Source organism: Larus michahellis, chromosome 1 (genome assembly GCF_964199755.1).
Source record: "Larus michahellis chromosome 1, bLarMic1.1, whole genome shotgun sequence".
Taxonomy (NCBI): Eukaryota; Metazoa; Chordata; class Aves; order Charadriiformes; family Laridae; genus Larus; species Larus michahellis.
In genome coordinates, this window is record NC_133896.1 from 23,552,862 (window position 1) to 23,566,166 (window position 13,305).

Here is a 13,305-nt window from a genome sequence, read left to right on the forward strand (position 1 = left end):
ACTGCTAAGTGTTTATGTCTACATAAAAAAATATGATTTTCAAGAGGCTGAGCATCGAGCAATTCCCCTTAAAGTTTATTACTATTACAGGTTTTCAGCAGTTCTGAAAATTAGACAATGTCACTGGGTCTATGTTCACAAATGATCTTCCTTCGCTTTCTTGTTTCTTAACAGTTTCTACTATCATTTATTGTCTAAACTTAATCTCAGAGAAGTGGGTTCAATAGCACTACAACCTAAAGATAGAAAACTAATGACATGGGTGGATCTTCTGCACGGATTTGAGAAGCCATTTCCTTTGATACATACATTCAGTCACTGAAAAACAGATAGAGCTTTAAGACCATTGTTGTAATTATATCTTGTACTGAATTTCCTTATTACATTTATATTATGCAAAATCATAGCTCAAAAACACATACAGGCAAAGACTGCTGCAGGTTATGGATAGCTGGAAATGAACCAGATGACCAGAAGTAGCATGAATTTTCAGTCTTTAATTCCTGCATATACAGATACTCTTAGCAGACCTGTTCAGATGTAATAAAAGCAAGCAGTGCTCACTCTGAGGTATAGTTTCCCCTGCCCTTTACTCTGCCTCTATTACAGTAGTGTCTAAGTAGTAGTTTGAAGGTGTACATACATTAGCATTTTGGTTTCAATCAAGAGTCTGTTTTTTAAATGAATCTGCTAATTAGTCCCACTTAGCACACTTGCTCATTGTGGAGTGGGTCTCAGGCTATGTGAACTAGATTGGTTTTGGCTGAAATGAAAACAGAAGATGCTTTTCAGGACACCTAACCTTCTCTAATCATTACTGTGTGTTCATCCCACTGAACTACATCAAAATTAGTTCAATATAACCTTCCCTCCCAGACTCTAATTTCAAATACTGACCAATGTATCAAGTCGTCAGCCAAGTCCTCCAATACCTTTGCTCCACAGATCAGTTTTTACTGTGCCAAATTGCGTGTTAATGTGGCTATAAACTGAGTTGTCAGGATGGTTGTGTTTATGGTAGGATCCCATCTTTGCACCCACTTCCAATAGGTGCAAATCCCATCTTTGCACCCACTTCCACTTACAATGCCAGAATTTTCTCAGCTCTGCAAATAGTTTAAAGGGGATCTCCAATTTCAAACATGGGCCAGCGATTCTTGGGAATATATCTTCTGTTTCTTGTTAGATAGGAAATGAAATAAAAAAACTCATGAGCAAGAGCTCATTTTTGTTAAGAGCTTTTTCAGAAATGTAGGTCAACCTAAATGCAACTGTGTTTTATCTAGAAAAAGTAATCCAGACAAGACAGTTTGTAAGACATAACTTTATTGCCTTGGAAAGTGCACCTGCAGCAGCCATTCATTCTCGTTATTCTCTACATTGATTTAGATTTCTTTTTATGCTTTAAAAGCCCATTCTTGTTTGAATCACTCCATTACTAAAGGCTAATATGGTTTATATTCGTAATTTATTATTTTTTTAAAAAGAGAAGACTCAAGTTTGTTTAGCCAGCAAGTTTTCCAACATTCATAACCCTGTATTGCCATGCTGGAAATTATATCATGTAGTTTAAGGGTCAGATATACTAGACTGAAAAAAAATAATATAAATCTTTACCAATGACCTTCAGAAACACAAATTTATTAACAATTGTTGCCACTGGGATACATAACCTGAGGCATTCTAATGTATTGCCAACCAGAAAGAGTTTTTAAGCATGTTTTTAGCTAATTAGATCACCATCAAGACAAAAAGTATGAGAAATCATAAGTAGCTGTACAATAAAAGTTTATTTTTTTTCTTTTTTCTTTTATTAAGGTGGAAACTCTGAAAGACACAAAGGAATTCTGTGTACCTATCTAAGCTGTGGATTCACAATACAGTAAATGTGGCTTTAGGATGCTTAACGCCAGATAAGAGACACTGTAGCCTCGTGGTATTAAATGCTGATCTGGTATAAACTCATTTTGCTAGTTCAAAGGTGTTAAAAATATTGGACACCTTAGCGTTATCCTGTCAGGCTTTCTGCCAAATGAGTTATTGCCTGTCCATGCCATTCTAAGTGTATACTGGATCAGGTGTTGTGTACTCTCCTGGTGATTCTGTATTGTGTGCTATAATCTGGCAAATACGCAGTACTGTTCTTTTTTGAGTGATCCCAAACTTATCCACAGATCTGGATTAATGACCGTGGCCTTCTGTTGCCCCCATTATCATACTATCTGACTAAATCACAAGCTTTGATGTATTTATTCTCCTAACAACACCGTGAAGGAGAATATGTCTTTGCTATCACACTGATTTGATCATACCATGTTTTCTCTCTTGTCTAGTAGATGAAACAGTAGGGGTTATGCAGGCTTTGACAATTTCAGTGATTAAAACCAGGAGATTGTAACAGAGGTGGATATTTTCTTAGAGTGTCAAGTGCTCTGCTAGGGCTCTATCAAAGCTGTTTCGTGCAACTGGGTTATTCTTATGGTTTTTAGGAAGCTAATTACTTACATGATTTCCTTTTACATGTCACCAGATGCTGCATTTTGTGTAATTATCACAGTCCTTGTTATAAAATATGGTTAACTTCTGTAGGTTCAGGACTGATCCAAACCCCACCTTTGAGTGACTAGGGATTCTCAGAGCTGGCTGTAGGAGTGAGTTTTGTGTCTCCTTCTTATTGCGTGGTGCCTTGTTTGCCCCTTTGAGTGGTGAATAACAGCAAAGTCCTACACTGTGCAGAAGAGTGGACAGAGGAGACAAAGGGCCTGGTTGCCTGTTGCTGCTTTATTCACCCTGCGTGGTGTTGTAACTGGTGCTCTGGCTCTCTGAGGAAGGCAAATGAGGCCAGCAATGTTACGTTGTGATTTTTCTCTCAAATCTGTTGGAAAATTGCTGGAAAAATAAACTGTTAAGGCCGAAATTATCCCTCTTGATAAGCTGTCCTCATTCTGTCCTCCTCCAGAAGGAACTGAAAACACGCCTGACGCGTGAAGTTTTGTTACTGCTGTTTCGCTTATAAATAAAGCCTCCAAATGAATCAAAAGTGCTAAGTACTTAATAGGCAAGAGCAAGGCAAGTCCTTTGTCCTTGAGTGCTTACTACCTGACAAAGGAATGAAAGGTGGAGCATGGGAGCAACACAAAGTTATTCTGGTGCCTACAAGTAGCTCTTTGCTCCCCGCACTGCTCTGGTTCCCTCAGTGTGACCTCTGGCAGAACACGGTTTTGCCAAGGGTGGGATAAGGAGAGCTGGGACCAAACTGAGTGGTAATTTTAAGCAGGTGATGCTTTAAATCCACGATTCTCCTATTCAGATTTTATTTGGAGGGCACGCAGGAAGAAAAGGTAAGTGGATGAAAAAAAGTGTATTTTGTTAATGCACTGCTGTGGAAAAATCTGGGATATCCAAAACAGGACGGCATGGTGTGCACCTGTCCTGTACTACTATCAGGAAGACTAAAGTAGTAGCCATGATGTCTTTTTCCATTATTATTCAGAAAGCAGTATACACTCATTTTTATCTTCTAGAAATTTAAACAACACTCATGCATTTCAAGACTTGGAAAGTGGAAATATATAAAATGTCCACATTTGTGGGAGATGTGGCATCACGTATCTTTCTTCTGGCACTCTTTGTTCTGCCAGAGCTGATGCAAGGAGATTTTAATCTATTTCTTTAACGTACCAGAAACTTATCTGAAACTCACATAGTCTTATTTTGTAATTAAATGTTTGAGAACAACTGGTATTTATATTTACATATGATTAAGTTTTAAAGCACTGTGTACAGGGCTTTTTGCTTTTAAACTAGCCTGGAGTCAATAAATATCTTTACCCATGTCAATTTGGTCAGCAGCAAAGAGGTAAATAGAAACTAATGACACTCATCAAGCCTGTGGCATGAATGATTTATTGGACACAATCATTTAACACTTTTATAAAGTCAATACAAGGGAAAGAAACAGGTTTCTTATTATGGTAAACTGTATTTGTACTGTCAGCATGTAGTGATTTATGACAAACCTGTGGCCAGGATTAGGATATTATAAATGGGGGAAAATAGAAGGCTCATTAATTTTTTATACCCACAGGTAGAAGACATGCAGTGGGCTAATAGACAACACACTCATCCAGCATCTGTCTGCAGCCTGCCCTGTAAAGCTGGGGAAAGAAAGAAAACCGTGAAGGGAGTGCCCTGCTGCTGGCACTGCGAACGCTGCGAGGGGTACCATTACCAGGTGGATGAATTCAACTGTGAACTGTGCCCCATCAATAAGAGACCGAACGCCAACCGTACGGATTGCCAGCTTATCCCTATAATCAAACTGGAGTGGCATTCTCCTTGGGCCATCGTGCCCGTCTTCATAGCTATTCTCGGTATAATTGCCACCACCTTTGTGATTGTGACATTTGTCCGGTACAATGACACGCCGATCGTCAGGGCCTCTGGACGGGAGCTCAGTTATGTGCTCTTGACTGGGATTTTTCTCTGTTACTCCATTACTTTTTTAATGATTGCGACTCCAGATACAGTGGTCTGCTCATTTCGAAGGATCTTTTTAGGACTCGGCATGTGTTTCAGCTATGCTGCCTTGCTTACCAAAACAAACAGAATTCACAGAATATTTGAACAAGGTAAAAAATCTGTCACAGCTCCCAAATTTATTAGTCCAGCTTCCCAGCTGGTGATCACTTTCAGCCTCATATCCATGCAGCTTATTGGAGTCTTCATCTGGTTTGCTATTGATCCACCACATATTATTGTAGACTATGGAGAGCAGAGGACACTTGAACCAGAAAATGCCAGGGGAGTTCTCAAATGTGACATTTCAGATCTTTCTCTCATTTGTTCCCTTGGATACAGTATTCTCTTGATGGTCACATGCACTGTTTACGCTATTAAAACAAGAGGGGTTCCAGAGACCTTCAATGAAGCAAAACCTATTGGATTTACTATGTACACAACCTGCATAATTTGGTTAGCTTTTATTCCAATCTTTTTTGGTACGGCCCAATCAGCAGAGAAGGTAAGTGACGATAAATTTACAAATCAAATACTATCCTTTTTCTATTTTCATCTCGCAATACTTAAAGCACTCAAATATTTTCACTGTTACAAATGAGAAATTCTGAATGATAATTGCAAACAAACTCTCAGAATTCACAGATTATAAAATTTATCATTCAAAAGGTAGGATTCCTATATTTTAACACAAAAAACTGAGCATGATTGTGGTGTGGCTGGCATAACAATGTTGACATTTTCTCAATACATCCTTATATGACTGTTTCTTCTAACGTTTATTATTACCCTTCAGTGATGCTCTAGCCTGTTACATGAAGCACTATAAATCTTTGTTATCATCCACAGATCTGGTAGAAAGGGTTGCATTTCAAAAGTCTAAGATCAACTTACATTTGTCAAAAATAATGAAGAAGAATGCCTGGGCAGAATGAGAAGAAATACTTTTCTCTCTGGTTGACACATTTTTTTTTTATTTTTTGTTTTAAAAAAAAGGAATGAAAGAAGTGTATGTAAAATTATATAAAGCATAATTCACTATTATCTCAGAACAAAAAGGTAACATTTTCCTGATCTTTTAATCTCAAAGGAAATGTTGCACACTTGGATATCTGTTATTCCTTGTTAAATTGGCATGGACCTTTCCTGGTATCAGTCATGGTGAGCATTACAAAACATGTCAGACATTTAACTCTCCTTCTCTCAGTTCTAATGGGCAGGCAGAGGTACATGTCGACTGTGTGTGTTTTTATCTAGCTGATAGTGGTGAAAATGACAAGTTCCGTAGGAAAGAGCAATAATACCAGCATCAATCTTCAAAACTGCAAATCTGCAAGATTTGGAAAATTTTAAAAATTAGAAATTAAAGTCATCAGTCTTTTGCATAAACTCTTTCCCCTTTTCTTCTAGCAGGTGCTTTTTACTATGATTTAAAATATACATTTTAATTTAATTTGAAAAGTCAACATGTGTCCACTTATAATTGCGCAGAGGTTTGACCTGTCTCTGGTTTAGAGGGCACTCTTGCCTGCAGATTAAAGAACGTAGCTTGATAAAATAACTGCTAATTCAAGCACAGGAATTGTATGGGGGTGAGAGTGTGGCAGAAAAACATTTTCCTCACTAAAAACTGAAGTAACAGGCTTGCTGAATTGGATCAGGCTTGATTTCAAATGGCCTTCTGGATTGTCAGGGGAAGTGAATACCAAGCTAATGGCTTGTTAGCAAAGATAAAAGTAAGTAAAGATAAAAAATCCTGTTTGATACAGGAAAATGTGTTTAGGTGAATTGTATTTAAATTCTGACTTTTTTATATGTGTAGCCTTAAGTTAGAAAAATACTTTGTTGTACAAATGTATGGTACTTTTTGTTTTAACAGGTTGGGCTGGTCAGTTTTACAAAAGAAATGTATTTCTGAGTATTGAAACACAGAAAATATTACTTGGCTGGCAAGTTTGCAGTGAGTTTTGATTCAGACCTTTGGTTCACCTTAGCTTGTAGTAAAGGATGATTTGGTTGTGACCTCTAAAACCAAGATTAATGAGCACCTCTTTTACATTTCTTTCATGAAATCCAACACTGAACACACAAATTATGCAAAATCACACAGCTTCTAGTACTAACTTTCACTTGTTAGTTGCCTTTTTTTCTAAATGGTTTGTTATTCTTCAGATAGTGACTTTCAGGAAGAAAAAAAATAATTAATATGCTAATACAGTAGCTGTGTAGTTCAAATAATTCTTTTCACAGTGTTTCTACTTTTTGCTGCAAATAAAAACATATTTCTACACAGAGTCTTAAGGACATCATTGTAACCGTTCGTGTATTCATACTATTAAATTGCTTATCTAAATAGGACAAAAATGTATCTTAGTGCACACATATATATATTGTCTGAATAAACTCAAAGTTGCTTACAGATTTCTCAGTTAATGTATAACAACAAAAGAAGCATTTTAAAAACAAACTAACACATTATAGAATATCTTATTTGAAACTTGGTATTATGACCTTTTTTGAGGAGGAAAGAAATGGAAGAGAAAATAAACTTAAACAGGCTTTTGTTAGGTGCTTACTCACTTTGTTGTTGATTTTAGAATCCTGAAATTAATATTTTTTAATTTTTTTTATGGCTTGAGTTTGTTCAGAGAGAATGGAGCCCTAAACTGGGGAACTTAAAATACTGTTTAAAAGCAGTGGTCCATTTTTGAAATGTTGACAGTAGTAAAATTAGCCTAGCATTCAGTACAAGCCAGGTGTACTTCCAACTAGCAATTAATTGAAGTACTAGCTTTAGACACACTTCTGTTTGAATAAAGAGTAGTTAAAGCTTCTCCAGAATTTTTTGAGGAACTTCTGTTTTCGTAAACATTAGTAGTGCTTACAACAATAGCAGCAGTCATTACGAATTTTTTGAAAGAGAAGTTGTATTTACGTAATTAACTATTCCTTGAACACAGATCAGGTAGAAAGACTATTGAGAAGCTTTTGCTTTTATTTCACTGTCAAAATATTTCCACTGATAAACAAAAAAATAGGACCATTAATGCTAAAAACAGGTGACTATATCCAAAACTCATAGATTGTCATGGAAATGTTATCTTTACATTTAGTGGCCTTGGGATCAATTGCCAGAAGTGTAAATTTCCTAAGAGATTCTGGATAGAACCTAGAGGAATATAAGCCTGTACAGTCCGTACAAGTCCATAAATTGAGTGTTGGTGTCCATCAAACTTCAAATATGTGTGATGAAGGGCATGTAAATACGCACAAGTACTTTTCTGCAGACAGACTGAATCTTGCTGATATGTTCTTACTGTGAAGCACAGGATGAGAAACTTCTCTCTCTCCACTGTTCGTATGAGGAACCTTGAGTCTCTAGCTGGTTAATACAGCTGAGTTAAATGCTTGAATTTGCATGGTGTGACACATCCATAAGAGAAGACATGGTAAAAATTAAGGTAACTTGAAAAGACTCAGTGGGAATAAATTGATTTATAGTCTTGACATTTGTAACATTTAACAGTCCTTTATAACAGTTAATGTTTCTACTCGTATATATTCATAGAATCATAGAATTGCCTAGGTTGGAAGCGACCTTTCAGATTATCTACGCATCTTTCCAGACACTCTTCCCCAAGCTTGTAGCGCTCCATGGGGTTGTTGTGACCCAAGTGCGGGACCCAACACTTGGCCTTGTTGAACCTCATACCATTGGCCTCAGCCCATTGATATTATTTCAGTTTACATGTACGTTTAAAACTAATACAAAATCGAGAAAACTTCTATATAATATTCAAGAAATTAAAAATTATCTATAGACAATTAACAAAAGGTTAAAATACCAATCCGAAATAACCTTGCATAACCCAAATTTGGTGGATTTTAAGGAACTCCATCTTTATTGTTTGTCCTTAATCTCAAGCAGCAGAATATAAAACTCCTGTGCCATTAAACATGCCATTTTTAGATTGTCATTTATACAGATATTCTGCAAAGAACAATAAGAGCATTGACTTTAAGTCCTGTGTGGGTTTTTTTGTGTCTAATTCCTGATTTTGTCTATTCATGATCAAGCCTGTTTTGACAGCTGCTGCCTTATGAAACAAACTTGCTACAAATGGTTAAATTATTCCAATGCATCATTGAACTGAATGAAAAATGTATCCCTAAGACATAGAACACCAATTTTCTAACACTTGCGTAAATGTCAGTGAGGTGCTTTTGAGGCAAAGGAGTGAAATTCTGTGAGAATGCATTCTGTGAATATAGCCTTCATCTATGTCATACATGTGTACGTGGCAAAACACGGGAAGTACTGGGATCATCTGGACTAGAGATGTCTGAAATGTCATGATGACTGGAATGCCACAGAAAAAAAGATTGAATTTACCTGACTGATTAAAACAGATGTTTGATGAACGTCTGGGTAAAATTAAGTTACAACAGCAGACAGCACAAAAACCAGCTGAGGACAGATGGCTGTCTAAAGTACAACACTATTTGATAAACTGAACTTTTTAGATTTCCTTCCTTTTACCACTTTTGACAGATGGATGAATCATGTTCAGTCACAGAGAATAAAGACATCATTTATTATATTAACCTGAAAATACCCTGTTTTGAATGAGAAGATGAATACTTGGTCCCTATACTATGAAAGAAAAGAGGTTGCACTTTCTGGAAAGGAGAGGACCATAGGAAATACTGAATGATTTCTTCCTTCCCCTCACACCGGAAGCAATTGCAAAGTGTAATAAGGCAGATAAATTTTAATGTATTTCTAATTATTCTGACAAGTTTGATCTCTCTTTTCATAACTGCAATAGAAGCAAAACAAGTTGTCATGTATGGTAGAAATCTTCCCATAAATTATTGTCCTTATGATCTTACTATTCCATCTGTTTTCATCCTGGATTTACTGATCATGTGGATCTTAAGCTTATATCCAGCTGCTTGTTAGTTACATTAAAAAAAGTAGAAACAATTCTAAGAGTATCCCAATATTAATTTGACTTGTAAACTACTGCTGTGGTTGTCAAGAGGAGGATATTCAGTTCTCAGTGGGAGGGAGAGGTAGTTCCATCAGTCTAGTAAGATATGTTCTTTATCTTAAAAAACAACTACTAGTGAAAATTCAGGTAGAGAACTCTTATTTCACCCACATTTCTACATAATTTATAAAAATCACCTTTTGTGCGTGTGTATGTTATGAATTCTTGGGTAAATATATTCCTGTGACTGCAAGAAAACAAAGCATCTTAATGATGCCTCAGACTGTGTTAATGAGGCAGATTGCAATGAGCCTTTTCTTCACCTCAGAGCATTGTCTTCTGATCCTGATCATAATCAGAGATCTAGCTCTGCAGGTAGTACATGCAGTACACATCACAGGAAAAAGTCCAGAAAGACAATTTATTATGTTAGAATTTCTTCCATTTTATGAATAATCTTTGGCTTGATTAAACTAAAGCATTGTGCATAGCATGAGGATTAATATGAGGGATATTTCAAACAGTTTCTCATTTTCATTATTATGGCATCCAAAGTTAGAAGACTGCTGAAGTGATACTTCCCACTTTCAGCAGTTTATCATTGTTCAAAACTCAATTCCTGTGCTGTTGCTGATTTTTTAAGAATCTTTAGAATATGGAAAGGCCTGCAGGATTATAACAAAACTATCAGTACTTGAATTTTTGCATGTTTTGGAACACAGAAAATTAGATAAAATTCACCAGATCCCTCTCACTGGAAAGTGTATGTTAAGAAAGGAGATTTTGTAATGTTTTCTTATTTCATGTTTTTCCAAATGTAAATATTTCATGAGCTACATTATTTCTAATTTTATTTTTTTTTAATTTCCTAAGATTTGTGACCTGATCCTTAGCAGAAGTTAGGACTTTGTTGTTCTGCTGTAGAAGCAGTGTGGGAAAAAAGATGCGAACAAGGGTACAACTGAATTGCAGTTTGTTGCCCAATCTTCCTGTGCTCCCTTTCCCTCTGTGAGGAAAGTTCCTCACTCCTTGCTTGTCCCTAAGACAGTATATTTCCCTCCAGCTGGTGAAGATATTCAGTGCAGTGCAGGTCACGGACATTGCTGGGTCCACCCATTGGCTGAATAAATAATGGTTGCAGCAGCCCCACAAATCTGTTTTTCCCTCTCCAGCCTTCCATAAGCTGGTGCAAGAGGGCAAAGGAGTGGTTGTACTTCTCCAGCACGTCTGTGTAAACTGCAAAAGATGCCCCTAATGAGAAACCAGTTAAATGTAGAGATCCTCTTTTCTTTCAAAAGTCACTTTATGAGAACCTATTCCAAAAGCTGTCTGTTAGAAAAAAAGCTTCCCTGTTCCCACTAGAATCATAAGTGCAAAGTTTATTAGTTAACACATGAGACAAAAAATATGGATTTGGTGATTTGAAATATTGTGGGCATTTAGAAAGCTTTTTTCAGTTTCAACCTTTTCCATCTTTTTGAGATATTGAATTTTGGAATGGAATCGAATTGAATTGAAAGCAGTTTTGATATTGAAAGAGGATAATTTCACAACTTCTAAACTGTTTACACTTTCTTAAACTGAAAACGTCTGAACTGACAGTTAACTGTAATGACAGACTTGCATATAAAAAACCATTTATCAAAACTTTTCTGACCAGCTTTCAGGCCAAGTACTGAACTTTCTTAGAAGTTAAACTATACTATAGTATAGTTACCTAAACTGCATTACATTAACTAAGAAATCAGAGGGGATTACTGTAGTCAACCAAGTCAGCCTCTTGTGCAAAAAGATCTTGAGCTCTGTTCCCTTAGGTGCCGCTCAGACTCATTTGGATAATTTAAGATCGTAGCATTTTTCTTGGGGTAGACATCTGCTTCCCTGTTTAGCTGCTTTGCTCCAGAAGTAAATGATGAGAGGGGAAAGAGGCAAGGCTCCCAAGTTCTTTCAAGTTGTTTTGAGGTGAAATGCAACTGCAAAGGTTTGCTGAAACCCCCTTGGACTGAAGAGAAAAAGTCCCTCTGCTTCTGCCTGCTTGTGACACACAGGTGTGACCTGCCTGCTTAAAGTGCATGAAAGCTAGGGGGAGGATTTCTTTCAGACTGTGCTATCCACTCAACAAAATCTTGTGGAGGGCTGAATGCAGCTACTTTTTAAAATTCTAGCCCCTGTTTAGATTTTTTGTTACTCAGCATAGTGTGTACCCGAGTTTCAGCATGTGTTCTTCTTGCTGAATGAAGGACTTTATGCAAAGCTAATGCATACATAATTTTAAAGACTCAACTTTATTGTTTTAAGATATGCCTACAGTCTTTAGGTTGTAATTTCATTTTTCTGTTTACTTTAATATTAATTAAGCTACTAGCATTTAAAGGATGTACACTGAGCACTAATTTTAATCGTAAGGTTATTAGGAGGTATCAGGAAGAGAGAAAATGCCAGTTTCTCTAAGAAAGAAGTGGATTATTTAATAAAATATAAAGCCATTTTTTTCAGTTCAGTTTCAGACACTCAGGTGTGCACCTGAAGGTTGTATAGCCTGTTCTTTTCTGCATGGTTGCATGTCTGTTCCAGTATGAGCATTGAGCTGGCGTACCTAGTTGTGTACATTGAAGAGATGTGAACCTGTCGCATAACGGAAAACAGCAGCATTTTGCTTGTCTGACATGTTTGCTTCTGGCTTCATGATGAATGATAGCTTCAGGGTCTTTGGGAAAGGAGGAGACAGGAAAGACCTGCCAGAAAAATTACATGAGCCTGTGATCCGCTTACTGCCCTATCCTGGGGAGTGTCAGAGAGTTGGTAAGAGGTATACAAAGAAGGAATGCTAGCCAGAGAATTTTAAATAGACCTTTTTGGCTACTTGCTGGCTTCTGTGGTAATTAAGTACCTAATTTTAATTGAGAAGCAGAAACAATTTTGTGAAGCACAGATAGCTAAATGTAATCACAGAGGACAGTTTGTGAAAGACCATGAAAGACCACAAATGTTTCACAGAGATCATCTGGGGGGAAAAGGCCTTATCTACTCTATTTCTAGAAATCAGATTCCCCTGATAAAAATGTTGATCTTTTGGCTCTCATTTGTTCAGTGCCAAAAATCTTGTTGTCTTCAACACGGGCAGGTAAAGAGAAATCCTTCCAGTCGTATTAGATGATCTTTGCACAGTAAGAAAGAGATTGCTTGTTGGCATTAAGATGCTATAAACTGCCACAATTGTGTTTCATCTACAAGTGTAACTATGAGATGGGGTCCTCTATGTCATTATTATGCACAGGACAGTATCAGAGTTACTGATAGTTTTGCATAAAAAGAAAAAGTAGATAATACATCCTAGAACTTAATCATGCTGTCAACTGCTTATGCCTTGATGGTCACGCACTGACAACTGGTGCCCAGCCACTCTGCATCTGAAGAGGACCACAAACATTAAAAGCAAGCATATTTCTTTTGACCAATTGCAAGCCTCTCTGTATGTGACAAGAATGGATTTGGAGATTCAAGTGATGTACATAAAATGTTGCATCATGGGACCTTATAAAAAAAAATGGACTGAGGCAAATGCAGCTCCTACATCTTGTTTTGTATTCAATACAGTCCATTACTCTGCATTCAAAATGAAGGGATATGTAGCAATTTTTGCACACAGATGCCTAATAAAAAGCTTATCCTCACAGAAGTATATGTACCTATAAACTTATTCAGTTTTCTATTTCAGACTTAAACCTGGTCTCAGATTGAGACCAGAGCAGGCTGATACGTTGCTGACCAACGAATCTTTCAGAGAGTAGCT

The 13,305-nt window shown here is 36.9% G+C and overlaps 1 protein-coding gene across 3 annotated transcripts in view; it reads left to right on the top strand.

The window, feature by feature from the left end:
• The window catches only part of GRM8 (glutamate metabotropic receptor 8), a 357,470-nt gene that overhangs the window by 300,884 nt on the left and 43,281 nt on the right, over positions 1-13,305 (top strand). For all 3 annotated transcript variants that reach the window (XM_074593173.1, XM_074593253.1, XM_074593342.1), the window contains exon 9: positions 4,088-5,023. In XM_074593173.1, coding sequence (XP_074449274.1) covers positions 4,088-5,023 — 936 coding nt within the window. The remainder of the gene's footprint in view (positions 1-4,087; positions 5,024-13,305) is intronic.